We start from the raw sequence: 13,468 nt of genomic DNA on the forward strand, positions 1-13,468 counted from the left end.
AGATTGTCAAGCCAGCAGTGCAACAAAACATGGGTGTGGATGTAAGGTAATTTACCAGCACCACCACAATAATAGAGTAGCAGAATACCTGAAATGGGTGTAGAATTCATTTGAAATAAATATTTTGTGCACCACGTGTTCCTACTCAAGTTTAGCTAAGGTCTGTTTCAAGTTTAAGACATACCGGCTAAGCAAGATGCTTTTATAATTTCATTGTCTGCTGCAGTGTGACTCAACAGGTAAGGCGGTGTTCCTCGAGGAAGTACTGTATGTATTGTCCTCAGATCTTTTCCCAAAAGGGACACTCTAAAAAAAAAAAAAAAAGATCACAACCCAGCCCAATTTGCAGCTTCACAGTGTCAGTTTAATGTAGAGACGTAGTGGTGTTTTATTTTTTAAAATCTTTTCTGTTTTATAATGAGTGTGTATTGCATCCCGTTTAAGTGGTGAGAGCTGAGAACAATCACAAAAGTGGGGGCGTTTGTCAACTTCGTCAAAGTTTTAAAGGTTCATTCCACCCAACAGTTGCCTCCTTTATTAGGCACATCACACCGACACTGACCACCTTCAACACAGCAATGGGAAAAAAATACATGACCAGCTTAAGTGCACCTGACCACATTGGTACGATCGAAATTTCGCCCAAAATGTTCTAGTTTTTATTACTTTCCCAAGCACATTTGCTGTCCATGTCCCACCATGCAAGCATGAGTGGGGAATCACTTACTTAAGTTTTAAATTTTCACTAACTCTCCTGTCATTTTAGATCCTGCCCTCTTCCCCTTACCTGGGGTTCCACGCCCCTTCCTCTCACCTGCAGCTCATTAGTTCATTCAAAAATGAAACATATAAAATGACAATAACAATTCCCCCCCAAAAATGAAAAGAATGAAAAGGGGTAGAAAGAAGAAAAACATATATACACTAAGCATACGCTTTTATATACAAAAACATGAAGGAAAACAAAACCAAACCAAATTTTTTTGCCCTACAGAAAGTGATTATTTGTGAAATTGCGATTAATATTCTTATTGTGACATTTGTGTTATAGCAGTTTATGGCCAGTAGGGGGTGCTGTAGGGTGACTCCATACATGCATGCCTGGAGGCCTATTTTCTGTACGGGGTGGTTAAATTGTGCTGATAACTGCCATCATACCAAAATATCACCTGTGGACATGAACCTTTTCATGCCATTTTGCCCCCTTGAGTTGTGCCAAAATCTGGTCTGGCCCATGGACTAAATACATAGAAAATGAAGAAATACAAGGTCTGCGATTTCAAATCGCTGGGTTTACAAAACGTAAGATGGCGGCGCATTTGGACGCAGCGCCCCCTCGCTCTCCCGACAATGCGGAGCTACTTCCTCCCCCAACCATCATGTGCTCATTCTACCGGGGCACCATCCTGTCCAGCTGCATCACTGTGTGGGGCGGGAGCTGTACTGAGCTGTGTACTGAGCACAGCAGGAGATCACTTACGCATAGTGAATACAGCTGGAAAAATCATTGGTGCCCCACTCCCCTCTCTACAAGACATATACTCCACCCGCCTCACCCGTAAAGCCACCTCCATTGTGAGCGACGCCAGTCACCCTGCTCACAGTCTGTTCACCCTCCTGCCGTCTGGAAGATGGTACAGGAGCCTCCATGCCCGCTCCACCAGACTCACAAAAACCTTCATCCACCAAGCTGTCAGGAAGCTAAATTCTCTCCCCTTCCACCCCCAGCCACATCCCTCAGGCTGTCAGGAAACTGAACCCCCCCCCCACACACACACACTATACCGTTACACTGTTTATACCGGCTGTTATTTATTTACTTTTACAGTACAAACATATCTTTTGTATTGTTATTTGTTATTTAGTATTAGGAAATGTCTGTCCATCTGTTGTGCCTGTGCACTTTAACTGTTTTCACGGCAGGCGAATAAGAAACGTCCTCTCGATTCTTTGTATGTCTGGTATATGTGTAGAATTGACAATAAAGCTGACTTTGACTTTAGTTATAGATGCTTGACTAGTTAAAATGAGGTCTCTATTGGAGCTAACAAGGACCAAACTAGTGTATCTGAGCCTGAAGACAAGCACAATACATAGGCGCAGCTCATTTAGTTATCAAGCCTTTCTTACTGCGCTCTTAGTGAATGTGTGTATTGAATAGTTCAGACTGGCTTTTAAGAGGAATTGACGACGATCTCAAGAACAAAACATGCAGTAGCATTGACATAATTATAAGGTGAAAAAAACCCCTTTGATTCTGACACAAGAGGACACATTTAATGGAAATGCTGCTGAAATCAAACTTTATTATATTTCCTGATTTAAACGTTCAGTTTCAGAAACATTTAAATCATAGTGAACCCAGAATTAAAAGATTGTAAACAAAGTTGTACTTATTTTGTACATTTTGTTTGGAAAGACCAGAAAACTCATTTTGAGAGGATAAACGACACCAACGGACAGGAAGAAGTTCTACATGCGAGTGATTCTTGAGAATGAAGAGACTAGTCCAGTGTTAGGCTGGTGGTACTGGTGGTGCTGCTTCTTCTTGAGTGCACTGCAACAGCCAACCAGAGGTGGTCACGACCCAAAGATGGTTCAGGTCATAGGTCAAATGACTGATGGGCATGCACATTGGGATTTTTTTCCAGCTGCTGCCTTCTCTCAGTGAATCAGTGATGCCAAGTCTGTTGAGAGAGAAGTCAGATAAATGTATGAAACAATTGTCTTAACAGTTGTGTTTCCATCAACAGAAGATCACAAAATGTCTCTTTGATTTTATTTCGGTTTTGTTGTCTTTTCAGTAAAATAATGTTTGGATTGAGAATTTCTTTAAACAAAGTTCTGTAATCAGAGTCATGCTGAGGAACTTAGGAATTACACCACTGCAATTTCTTCAACATACAGACTATTTTGTGAACATTAAGTTGAAGTAATTTATATTAAACTAAGATGCAACACCCTTAAATATCGACAATTTCTTTTCAAATACCCAGCTAACACTTTAGAGGGACAACTGGCTTACCTTTGAAACACCTTGCCATCTGAAGTCAATCCAAAAACCTCTCCATCAGTTGACACTTCAATCATTTGCATTGTTGGCCCATTCACACGTGTCCAGCCGTCAGGTACACAAGTGTCTGGGTTGACTTTCTGTCATAAGAAACATACATGTATGTGTTTTGTAATCTATGAGTGAATAGGATTTATCTTGGTAAAGATTTGACTGATGCTTTAATGCCCAACCTTTGCCACAAAGGTCTTGTTATTTGTGTCGAGTCCCCAGCAGCCGAACATTTTCCCACAACTGACATATACCAATGGCTTTGTAAGTCCAGTCCAGGCAAGGGTGCCCACTCCATAATAGCTACTAGCGTAATTGGCTCTCTGACAGTAGGAGTAATTGGTGGTGGGTGCTACTCCAACAACCTGACCATCACCTCCAGCATCCACCTGCTGCAAGGTTTGACCTGAAGACAAGCACAATACATAGGTGCGACTCATTTAGTTATCAAGCCTTTCTTACTGTGCTCTTTGTGCACAGTACATGCTACAAACACTGTGAAACTGTCAAACTGGTGGTCCCGGTTTTTTATTAACCAACAAAGACTACTGTTCTGGACTGGCCCTATGATATACACAATAAACAAACCACATTCATTAATGCTAACTCATAAACACAGCACTGCTAATGTGGAAATAAGAATAATATTTACCATTGACAACTTTCCAGTTTCCGCCTACAAGTTTGTACACCTTGTTGCTGCTGTCACATCCCCACGTTCCTGCAGGTCCCACACTGACATGCTTGAGGCTGGCTAAGCCCAGACTGTACCAGTACCTTCCACTGAGTTGATATGGCCGTCCGTATCTTGTCGCTGCAACCACTTGTCCCATTCCAGCATCAATCTGTCTGATACTATACAGCCTTGGAGCCTCTTTGCATTCCCATGTTGCCCAAGCTGTAAAGACAAAGTCATTAGTAACGTGAAATGAAAAGCTGTAAAGAGAAAAAAGTTGAATGAAAAGGTATATTCTTTTAAGAATCAAATCCTCATTATAGACCTTCAACGATTAATTCTGGAATAAATGAATCTGAAAGAAACTTACAACACTCAACCGCAGAACACAACACCAGCAAAAGGCAACCTGCAATAGCTTTCATGTTGTCTCTGTATCTGTGCTATGTCAGTCTGTTGTCCTACATCCTTGGTTTTCTTGGCTTATATACCATAGATTGATGCTTAATTACATCCAAATCTGGTTCTGCAGGGATGTTTGTGTATACTCTGGCTCAGATAAATAATAATAGCTCTTATGATTTGTGTCATGGAGCCAGAGTTTACTATGTTGAACTGATAATTATGAACAATTTATTTCATTTCATATATAACTGGGTGTGTCGCTATAGGCAACTTGATTTGCTTGAGTAAAGTTGAAGACATTTCACTTCTCATCCAAGAGGCCTCTGGTGGGAAAATCCATGTATTTAGCAAGGCTAGAGAGTCATTGTGGTAAATGATGTATGTCATTATCCGCCTGACCCAGTTTAAGGTTGTTTACATATGTTTAAAGAGGCCATAGCCCGGAAGTGCCAATTAACGCTGCGTTTGGGTGTGTATCTGCGCCATTACCTTGTTTATGAAGCCCTAAAAGTCCATAACAATCAGTTCAGCCACTGCTGAGAGTGCAGAGTTTTATTGTTTTCCTGAGCTCTACAAAGCGGCAAGGCACTTCCGTTGACTAATTACATCACTGGCGAATCTCACCACTACTATAAACAGCAACGCCTCCTATTCTGGGCACTAGAGTCCGGGCACATCCGGTTACATACTTTCAACCGTAGAAGAAGAAGAACTACTCTTGTTGTAGCTGCTGAGCGTATCGAAAAAAGGTTCAGCGAGTTTTTGCTCTGTTCTGGGTTGTGATAAACAATACCAGACGCTCCACAACTCCCTGCCAATGAGCAAAAAAAAGCTCAGTGGATATCTTTCATATTTGATGGGAATGTCCCTGCTACATTTCCCAAATACCTCCATGGATGCGGCAACCACTTCACGGAGGATTATTACACAAAATTCAGGCAATATAAAGCAGGACGCAGCACAAAACTTCACCTAAAGGAAGGAGCAGTGCATATTACAATATTTACGGTTTGTAAAACTGTCTTTGTGTGCTTGTTCTGTCGTTTAGCATTAGCTAGTCGGCTACAGGCTAAGCTACACGCTACGCTTGGGTTTCATTTGCATGTGTGTTTAACATCTCGGTAACCACAACGTTATCTGAGCTACAGGCGTCCTGCAGCGGGCTTTGCGATGGAGGTGGTTCACTTGACACAGTGTCTTCCGACTCTGGGTCAGACTCCGGATCAAATGCGTAAGGGATTATGGCGAGGGGTCGTGACGACGGCATTACTCAATGTTTTGATAATTGCTAGCCATGCATCCGCCTTTCCAGAGGGGGAGCTGCGGGTCTGAGAGCTGACATGCCAATTACGTCACTTCCAGGTAACTGGCCAATCACAAGACAGTCCGTGCTCTGCGGGTGTGGTTTTGGTCTGAAACAGCGCGGCTGACGAGAGCGTCAGTGATGAGACATTTACATCGGCTCGTTTGCAGCGACTAGGAGGTTTTTGACTATAAAAACGACTTAAGTAAGTAGTAAGTACACCTCCGTATCTCACATATAAGTGAGATAGGGCCATGCTATGGCCACTTTAAGGGATTCCATTATAAGCAATAAATGAACATTCAATTGTAGGAAAATTATACCAAATATTTAAAGTGTTGAACTGTCACACTTTCTTACATTCTGTTTGGAAGAACCACATGCAACCTGACAGAAGCCAGATTAACTTGCCTTCAATATCGTTTATTGAAGTAGAAGAAAGTACACCAAGAGAAAGGAAGTTATGCAAGCTACAGATTCCTATGCATTCAGCCCTTTGTCCAACATAATTATGTCATTAATTGTTTTAATAGTTTGTGAGGAGGAGCTAATTGCCTGACATCATTTAGCACTGTTGTCCTCATCGCCTTTGAAATGTGCACAACTGTTGACTTATATTTTGTAAAATGAGAAATGTTGTGCATTAATACTTAATCATTTAGAAGGTAATCACAATATATTTGACAAATCTTTGATGATTCCCAGATAAGCGATACTCTGACTTAGACAAGATTATTGATTAGATACAGCAGAAAATGAAAATAGAGATTGACGTTTGAAGGCATGGCAGCTTGGATACACTGATGACTTTAGTGTGTGCAGGACACACTAAAGTCACTAAGAGGAGGTCACGACCCAGAACTGGACTGGTCTGATCATGCTGCTGCGCTCTACAGGAAGGGTAAGAGCAGACTCTACCTGTTGAGGAGACTAAGGTCTTCTGGGGTGCAGGGAGAACTCCTTAAGACCTTCTATGACTCGGTAGTGGCATCAGCCATTTTTTATGGAGTGGTCTGCTGGGGCAGTAGTATCACAGCTGCGGACAGGAAGAGGCTGGACAGACTGATTAAAAAAAGCCAGCTCTGTCCTTGGATGTCCCCTTGACCCAGTGGAGGTGGTGGGAGAGAGGAGAATGGCTACCAAGCCATCATCTCTGATGGACAATCTCTCCCACCCTCTGCAGGACACTATCACAGCACTGGGCAGCTCCTTCAGTAACAGACTGAAACATCCTAAATGTCTGAAGGAGCGGTATCACAGGTCGTTCCTTCCTTCAGCTGTTAGACTGTACAACAAACACTGCTCGCAGTAGACCACACATAACCAGGCTCCTCATTCCTCCCTTCCACGTGCAATATACTGTACATTTTTCACAAGTGCAATATACCTATACATATTTATACTGTAAATTTCAAGTACATACTGTGTATATTCTGCTGTCTATAATGTACATTCAACATTCTATTTTTCACTAATTTTTTATAGTCTAAGTGTTAATATCTTAGTATATTGTAATTTTCGTTTTTGGCAATGCATGTTTATTACTTATTATCTTTATCTTTACTGTCTTGCTGCTGTAACAATGCACATTTCCCCACTGCGGGACAAATAAAGGACTATCTTATCCTATCTTATCTTAAAAACAATGCTTCAGTTATTGCACCACTGTCATCGCATTAACATGCTGACTTGTGATTTCCAACACATGTTTTTGAAGTACTGAGTTGCTGCTGTTGTATGTTTTATAAAATCGAGAAAGACTTATGGCTTACCTTTGGTATACCTTGCCATCTGTTCCCACTCCAAAAGCCATTCCATCACCTGACACTTCAATCATTGTCATTCTTGGTCCCAGAACATATGTCCAGCCTACAATTGCACGAGTGCTGCGAACAAATTAGATCAGATTAGTCGCTAATCGCAATTAGAACAGAATGTTTCATTTCCCTTTTGATTATGGCTCAAAATTAGACTTAATAGTGCAGTGTCCTTGCAAAATTTGGCTGGGTGAACAGTCTGTGGTTGGTGTAAGATCAGTCTTTGACGATGCTGATTACATGTTGTTATTGTGTCAGCAATGAATCTATTGACCTTACCACTGATAAAACGATAACATTAATTGCAAGACATATATGCCTAATAGTAAATGTAACATTGATATTATCCATACGGATAAAACATTGAAACGTTAAGCACAACAAAGCAGAACACATCAACAGCTAAGTTGTGGTTTGAATGATTAAAAAATGGGGTAGCTGAGCTTACACTGCATAGCCTACATTAGCCATCCTGTTCAATATGTACTGTGTGTAACAGGAGAGCTAGGCTTTGAATTTGCTTCAGTGTAAACAATGCAGGGCGACTCATTTTTTATGGAGTTAATCACTAGTTTCAGGTCTTCAATAGAATAGGATGTCAGTGTTGTAAATTACGTCAAGATATTAAACACCTTAACACTGATTTCAAAAGCATTTATGCCTCAGTGCATTTTGGTTGGGGGTAGGGAGTTTAGACCTAAGTAAAAGTACATATTTACTCACACTCTTGGTCCTGTTGAGCTACAATGACATATCTTGATTGCAGTCTTTTGCATTCACATTCTTAGTGCTTTATTATTAAGTGTCTTTTACTCTTTCTGAATTTGTGTATTGAATAGTTCAGACTGGCTTTTAAGAAGAATTAACCCTGATCTCAAGAACTAAACATGCAGTAGCCTTGTCATAATTATAAGCTGAAAAAGAAAACCTCTGATTCTGACACAATATGACACATTCAATAGAAATGCTGCTGATATCAAACTTTTTATTATATTTCCTGATATGAACATTCAGTTTCGGAAACATTTAAATCATAGTGAACCCAGAATTAAAAGGTTTTAAACAAAGTTGTACTTGAAAACTAATTTTCAGAGAAGAAACAACACCAACAGACAGGAAGAAGTTATACATGCGAGTGATTCTTCAGAATGAAAAGACTAGTACAGTGTTAGACTGGTGCTGCTTCTTCTTATTTAGTGCACTGCAACAGCCAACCAGAGGAGGTCACGACCCAAAGATGGTTCAGGTCATAGGTCAAATGACTGATGGGCATGCACATTGGGATTTTTCTCCAGGTTCTGCCTTCTCTCCGTGAATCAGTGATGCCAAGTCTGTTGAAAGAGAAGTCAGATAAATGTATGAAACAATCAGCTTAACATGCTGTGGAACTTAGGAATTACACCACTGCAATTTCTTCAACATACAGACTATTTTGTGAACATTAAGTTGAAGTAATTTATATTAAACTAAGATGCAACACCCTTAAATACCAACAATTTTTTTCAAATACCCAGCTAACACTTTAGAGGGACAACTGGCTTACCTTTGAAACACCTTGCCATCTGAAGTCACTCCAAAAACCTCTCCATCAGTTGACACTTCAATCATTTGCATTGTTGGCCCATTCACACGTGTCCAGCCGTCAGGTACACAAGTGTCTGGGTTGACTTTCTGTCATAAGAAACATACATGTGTGTGTTTTAGTAATCTGTGAGTGAATAAGATTTACCTTGGTAAAGATTTGACTGATGCTTTAATGCCCAACCTTTGCCACAAAGGTCCTGTTCCTTGTGTCGAGTCCCCAGCAGCCGTACATTTTCCCACAACTGACATATACCAATGGCTTTGTAAGTCCAGTCCAGGCAAGGGTGCCCACTCCATAATAGCTACAAGCGTATTTGGCTCTCTGACAGTAGGAGTAATTGGTGGTGGGTGCTACTCCAACAACCTGACCATCACCTCCAGCATCCACCTGCTGCAAGGTTTGACCTGAAGACAAGCACAATACATAGGTGCGACTCATTTAGTTATCAAGCCTTTCTTACTGTGCTCTTTGTGCTAAGTACATGCTGCAAACACTGTGAAACTGGTGGTCCCGGTTTTTTATTAACCAACAAAGACTACTGTTCTGGACTGGCCCTATGATATACACAATAAACAAATCACATTCATTAATGATAACTCATAAACACAGCACTGCTAATGTGGAAATAAGAATAATATTTACCATTGACAACTTTCCAGTTTCCGCCTACAAGTTTGTACACCTTGTTGCTGCTGTCACATCCCCACGTTCCTGCAGGTCCCACACTGACATGCTTGAGGCTGGCTAAGCCCAGACTGTACCAGTACCTTCCACTGAGTTGATATGGCCGTCCGTATCTTGTCGCTGCAACCACTTGTCCCATTCCAGCATCAATCTGTCTGATACTATACAGCCTTGGAGCCTCTTTGCATTCCCATGTAGCTGTAAAGACAAAGTCATTAGTAACGTGAAATGAAAAAGCATAAAATCCTCATCTTAGACCTTCAGCAATACATTCTGGAATAAATGAATCTAAAAGTAACTTACAACTCTCAACCACATAACACAACACCAGCAAAAGGGCTGCAATAGCTTTCATGTTGTCCCCGTGTCTGCTCTGTAGGTCACCTCTGGATTGCTCTGTGGATCTGTTGTCCTACATCCCTGGTTTTCGTGGCTTATATACCACTTTGATTGATGCTTAATTACATCCAAATCTGGTTCTGCAGGATGCTGTGGGTCACAATTACAACTTTTGTGATTTGCGTCATAGAGTCACAGAGCTTATTGTTTTGAACTGACAATTATAAATTAATTGTGCCAGTCCTTCAAACTGGGTGTGTGGCCACAGGCCACTGGATTTGCTTGAGTAAATTAAAGACATTTCAGAGATTTATTTGATAAAAAAGGATAAGTCCACAAAAGGAAAAGTAAATCCACAGATCGACTCTTATCCCCTCTGAACATGGTCTGAACACGGTCAGAAAACCGCAAACTCCTTTCGCTCTCAAGCCATCCCACACCTTTAGTGCACTTCCTTAAAGATCCCCTTTGCTTCTCTCTCATAAGAAACAAACTATGACATTTTAAATTAAATACCAATGCTTGAGTACCACAAATATAGTGAACATAATAATTAATTAATAATTAGGACCTAACTAAACTTTTTCAAATGTGGTTAAATCATCAGAACTAATATGAATCAAAAACATAATCAATCATGAACTGAAACTACTATGAAATACAGAAATTATTCATATGACACCTACACTATTTCTAAGTCAAATGCCATATTTAAAAACCTCCCCAAATTGAATAGACTTGTTTTTGAAATATGGAAACCCATTCCCAACACATTGAAGTCATGTGTACATAAAGAAGTACACATCTGGAGTCTTGTCCATCTTTGGATTCACATATGCCAGCAGGTTTTCTCAAGCGTTAGCTACATAAAACCCAAGAGCAGGCAGCGAAGACGGGAGGCAGTTTAACAGTTTATTAACGAATGAGTTAACAGATTAGATATAAATACACAATGTAAACATTCACAGTGCAGTGTGGAAAAAGTATGTGGACCCTTGATTTAATGACTGATTGATCCTGCTTTGGCAGCAATAACCTCAACCAAACGTTTCCCGTAGTTGCAGATCAGACCTGCACAACAGTCAGGAGGAAATTTGGACCATTCTTCTTTACAAAACTGTTTCAGTTCAGCAATATTCTTGGGATGTCTGGTGTGAATCTCTTTCTTGAGGTCATACCATAGCATCTCAATCAGGTTGAGGTCAGGACTCTGACTGGGCCACTCCGAAAGGTGTATTTTCTTCTGTTGTTGATTTAGTTCTGCACTCTGGGTCATTGTCCTGTTGCATCACCCATCCTCTGTTGAGCTTCAGTTGGTGGATAGTTGGCCTTAAGTTCTCCTGCAAAATGTCTTGATAAACTTTGGAATTCATTTTTTTCCATTGATGATGACAATCTGTCCAGGCCCTGAGGCAGCAAAATAGCCCCAAACCATGATGGCCCCTCCACCACACTTCGCAGTTGGGATAAGGTTTTGATGTTGGGGGGTATTGTGCTTTATTATTAAGTTGCTCTTTTGAAAATTGTGTAGTTAATAGTTCAGACTGGTTTTTAAGATGAATTGACGACGATCTCAAGAACTAAACATGCAGTAGCATTGACATAATTATAAGGTGAAAAAAAAACCTTTGATTCTGACACAAGAGGACACATTTAATGGAAATGCTGCTGAAATCAAACTTTATTATATTTCCTGATTTGAACGTTCAGTTTCAGAAACATTTAAATCATAGTGAACCCAGAATTAAAAGATTGTAAACAAAGTTGTACTTATTTTGTACATTTTGTTTGGAAAGACCAGAAAACTCATTTTGAGAGGATAAACGACACCAACGGACAGGAAGAAGTTCTACATGCGAGTGATTCTTGAGAATGAAGAGACTAGTCCAGTGTTAGACTGGTGGTGCTGGTGGTGGTGCTGGTGGTGCTGCTTCTTCTTGAGTGCACTGCAACAGCCAACCAGAGGTGGTCACGACCCAAAGATGGTTCAGATCATAGGTCAAATGACTGATGAGCATGCACATTGGGATTCTTTTCCAGCTGCTGCCTTCTCTCAGTGAATCAGTGATGCCAAGTCTGTTGAGAGAGAAGTCAGATAAATGTATGAAACAATCGTCTTAACAGTTGTGTTTCCATCAACAGAAGATCACAAAATTTCTCTTTGATTTTATTTCGGTTTTGCTGTCTTTTCAGTAAAATAATGTTTGGATTGAGAATTTCTTTAAACAAATATTTGTATGAATAGACACTAAGTTCTGTAATCAGAGTCATGCTGAGGAACTTAGGAATTACACCACTGCAATTTCTTCAACATACAGACTATTCTGTGAACGTTAAGTTGAAGTAATTTATATTAAACTAAGATGCAACACCCTTAAATACTGACAATTTCTTTTCAAATACCCAGCTAACACTTTAGAGGGACAACTGGCTTACCTTTGAAACACCTTGCCATCTGAAGTCAATCCAAAAACCTCTCCATCAGTTGACACTTCAATCATTTGCATTGTTGGCCCATTCACACGTGTCCAGCCTTCAGTTACACAGGTTGTTGAGTTGACTTTCTGTCATAAGAAACATACACATGTGTGTTATAGTAATCTATGAGTGAATAGGATTTATCTTGGTAAAGATTTGACTGATGCTTTAATGCCCAACCTTTGCCACAAAGGTCTTGTTATTTGTGTCGAGTCCCCAGCAGCCGAACATTTTCCCACAACTGACATATACCAATGGCTTTGTAAGTCCAGTCCAGGCAAGGGTGCCCTCTCCATAATAGCTACTAGCGTTTTTGGCTCTCTGACAGTAGGAGTAATTGGTGGTGGGTGCTACTCCAACAACCTGACCATCACCTCCAGCATCCACCTGCTGCAAGGTTTGACCTGAAGACAAGCACAATACATAGGTGCGACTCATTTAGTTATCAAGCCTTTCTTACTGTGCTCTTTGTGCACAGTACATGCTACAAACACTGTGAAACTGGTGGTCCTGTTTTTTAATTAACCAACAAAGACTGTTCTACTGTTCTGGACTGGCCCTATGATATACACAATAAACAAATCACATTCATTAATGATAACTCATAAACACAGCACTGCTAATGTGGAAATAAGAATAATATTTACCATTGACAACTTTCCAGTTTCCGCCTACAAGTTTGTACACCTTGTTGCTGCTGTCACATCCCCACGTTCCTGCAGGTCCCACACTGACATGCTTGAGGCTGGATAAGCCCAGACTGTACCAGTACCTTCCGCTTAGTTGATATGGCCGTCCGTATCTTGTCGCTGCAACCACTTGTCCCATTCCAGCATCAATCTGTCTGATACTATACAGCCTTGGTGCCTCTTTGCATTCCCATGTTGCCCAAGCTGTAAAGAGAAAAAAGTGAAATGAAAAGGTACAGTATATTCTTTTAAGAATAAAATTCTCATCATAGACCTTAAACGATTCATTCTGGAATAAATGAATCTTACAAGAAACTTACAACACTCAACCGCAAAACACAACACCAGCAAAAGGCAACCTGCAATAGCTTTCATGTTGTCTCTGTATCTGTGCTATGTAGGTCTGTTGTCCTACATCCTTGGTTTTC

General features: G+C 40.5%; 3 protein-coding genes across 3 annotated transcripts; all 3 read right to left on the reverse strand.

Annotated features, from left to right (window-relative positions):
• Window positions 1–2,286: 2,286 nt before the first annotated feature.
• Window positions 2,287–4,220, reverse strand: LOC131456747 (fish-egg lectin-like). The gene is made up of 5 exons (XM_058625349.1): window positions 4,111–4,220; window positions 3,717–3,962; window positions 3,247–3,470; window positions 3,026–3,153; window positions 2,287–2,687 (listed from the first exon to the last, which is right to left on the reverse strand). Exons 1-5 carry the CDS (start codon window positions 4,163–4,165, stop codon window positions 2,516–2,518), a joined length of 825 nt encoding a protein of 274 aa, XP_058481332.1. The 5' UTR covers window positions 4,166–4,220; the 3' UTR covers window positions 2,287–2,515.
• Window positions 4,221–8,230: 4,010 nt separating this feature from the next.
• On the reverse strand, window positions 8,231–9,927 carry LOC131456643 (fish-egg lectin-like). Its single transcript, XM_058625142.1, has 5 exons — window positions 9,838–9,927; window positions 9,493–9,732; window positions 9,031–9,254; window positions 8,809–8,936; window positions 8,231–8,596 (listed from the first exon to the last, which is right to left on the reverse strand). The coding sequence occupies exons 1-5, from the start codon at window positions 9,887–9,889 to the stop codon at window positions 8,455–8,457; spliced, it is 786 nt and encodes a 261-aa protein (XP_058481125.1). The 5' UTR covers window positions 9,890–9,927; the 3' UTR covers window positions 8,231–8,454.
• A 1,609-nt stretch (window positions 9,928–11,536) lies between these two features.
• On the reverse strand, window positions 11,537–13,468 carry LOC131456642 (fish-egg lectin-like). The gene is made up of 5 exons (XM_058625141.1): window positions 13,361–13,468; window positions 12,999–13,244; window positions 12,532–12,755; window positions 12,310–12,437; window positions 11,537–11,949 (listed from the first exon to the last, which is right to left on the reverse strand). The coding sequence occupies exons 1-5, from the start codon at window positions 13,413–13,415 to the stop codon at window positions 11,766–11,768; spliced, it is 837 nt and encodes a 278-aa protein (XP_058481124.1). The 5' UTR covers window positions 13,416–13,468; the 3' UTR covers window positions 11,537–11,765.

This window comes from Solea solea, chromosome 3, assembly GCF_958295425.1.
Source record: "Solea solea chromosome 3, fSolSol10.1, whole genome shotgun sequence".
NCBI lineage: Eukaryota > Metazoa > Chordata > Actinopteri > Pleuronectiformes > Soleidae > Solea > Solea solea.

What these genes read in the sequence shown, in the direction of transcription:
- LOC131456747 (XM_058625349.1), bottom strand. Translation starts at nt 4,165, where the DNA reads ATGAAAGCTATTGCAGGTTGCCTTTTGCTGGTGTTGTGTTCTGCGGTT. An exon ending in AAACTGGAAAGTTGTCAATG is followed by an intron (nt 3,471 to 3,716) that starts GTAAATATTATT and finishes GCTTGTCTTCAG; the next exon opens with GTCAAACCTTGCAGCAGGTG. An exon ending in GATGGCAAGGTGTTTCAAAG is followed by an intron (nt 2,688 to 3,025) that starts GTAAGCCAGTTG and finishes CTCTCTCAACAG; the next exon opens with ACTTGGCATCACTGATTCAC.
- LOC131456643 (XM_058625142.1), bottom strand. Translation starts at nt 9,889, where the DNA reads ATGAAAGCTATTGCAGCCCTTTTGCTGGTGTTGTGTTATGTGGTTGAG. An exon ending in GTGTTATGTGGTTGAGAGTT is followed by an intron (nt 9,733 to 9,837) that starts GTAAGTTACTTT and finishes TTGTCTTTACAG; the next exon opens with CTACATGGGAATGCAAAGAG. An exon ending in GATGGCAAGGTGTTTCAAAG is followed by an intron (nt 8,597 to 8,808) that starts GTAAGCCAGTTG and finishes CTCTTTCAACAG; the next exon opens with ACTTGGCATCACTGATTCAC.
- LOC131456642 (XM_058625141.1), bottom strand. Translation starts at nt 13,415, where the DNA reads ATGAAAGCTATTGCAGGTTGCCTTTTGCTGGTGTTGTGTTTTGCGGTT. An exon ending in AAACTGGAAAGTTGTCAATG is followed by an intron (nt 12,756 to 12,998) that starts GTAAATATTATT and finishes GCTTGTCTTCAG; the next exon opens with GTCAAACCTTGCAGCAGGTG. An exon ending in GATGGCAAGGTGTTTCAAAG is followed by an intron (nt 11,950 to 12,309) that starts GTAAGCCAGTTG and finishes CTCTCTCAACAG; the next exon opens with ACTTGGCATCACTGATTCAC.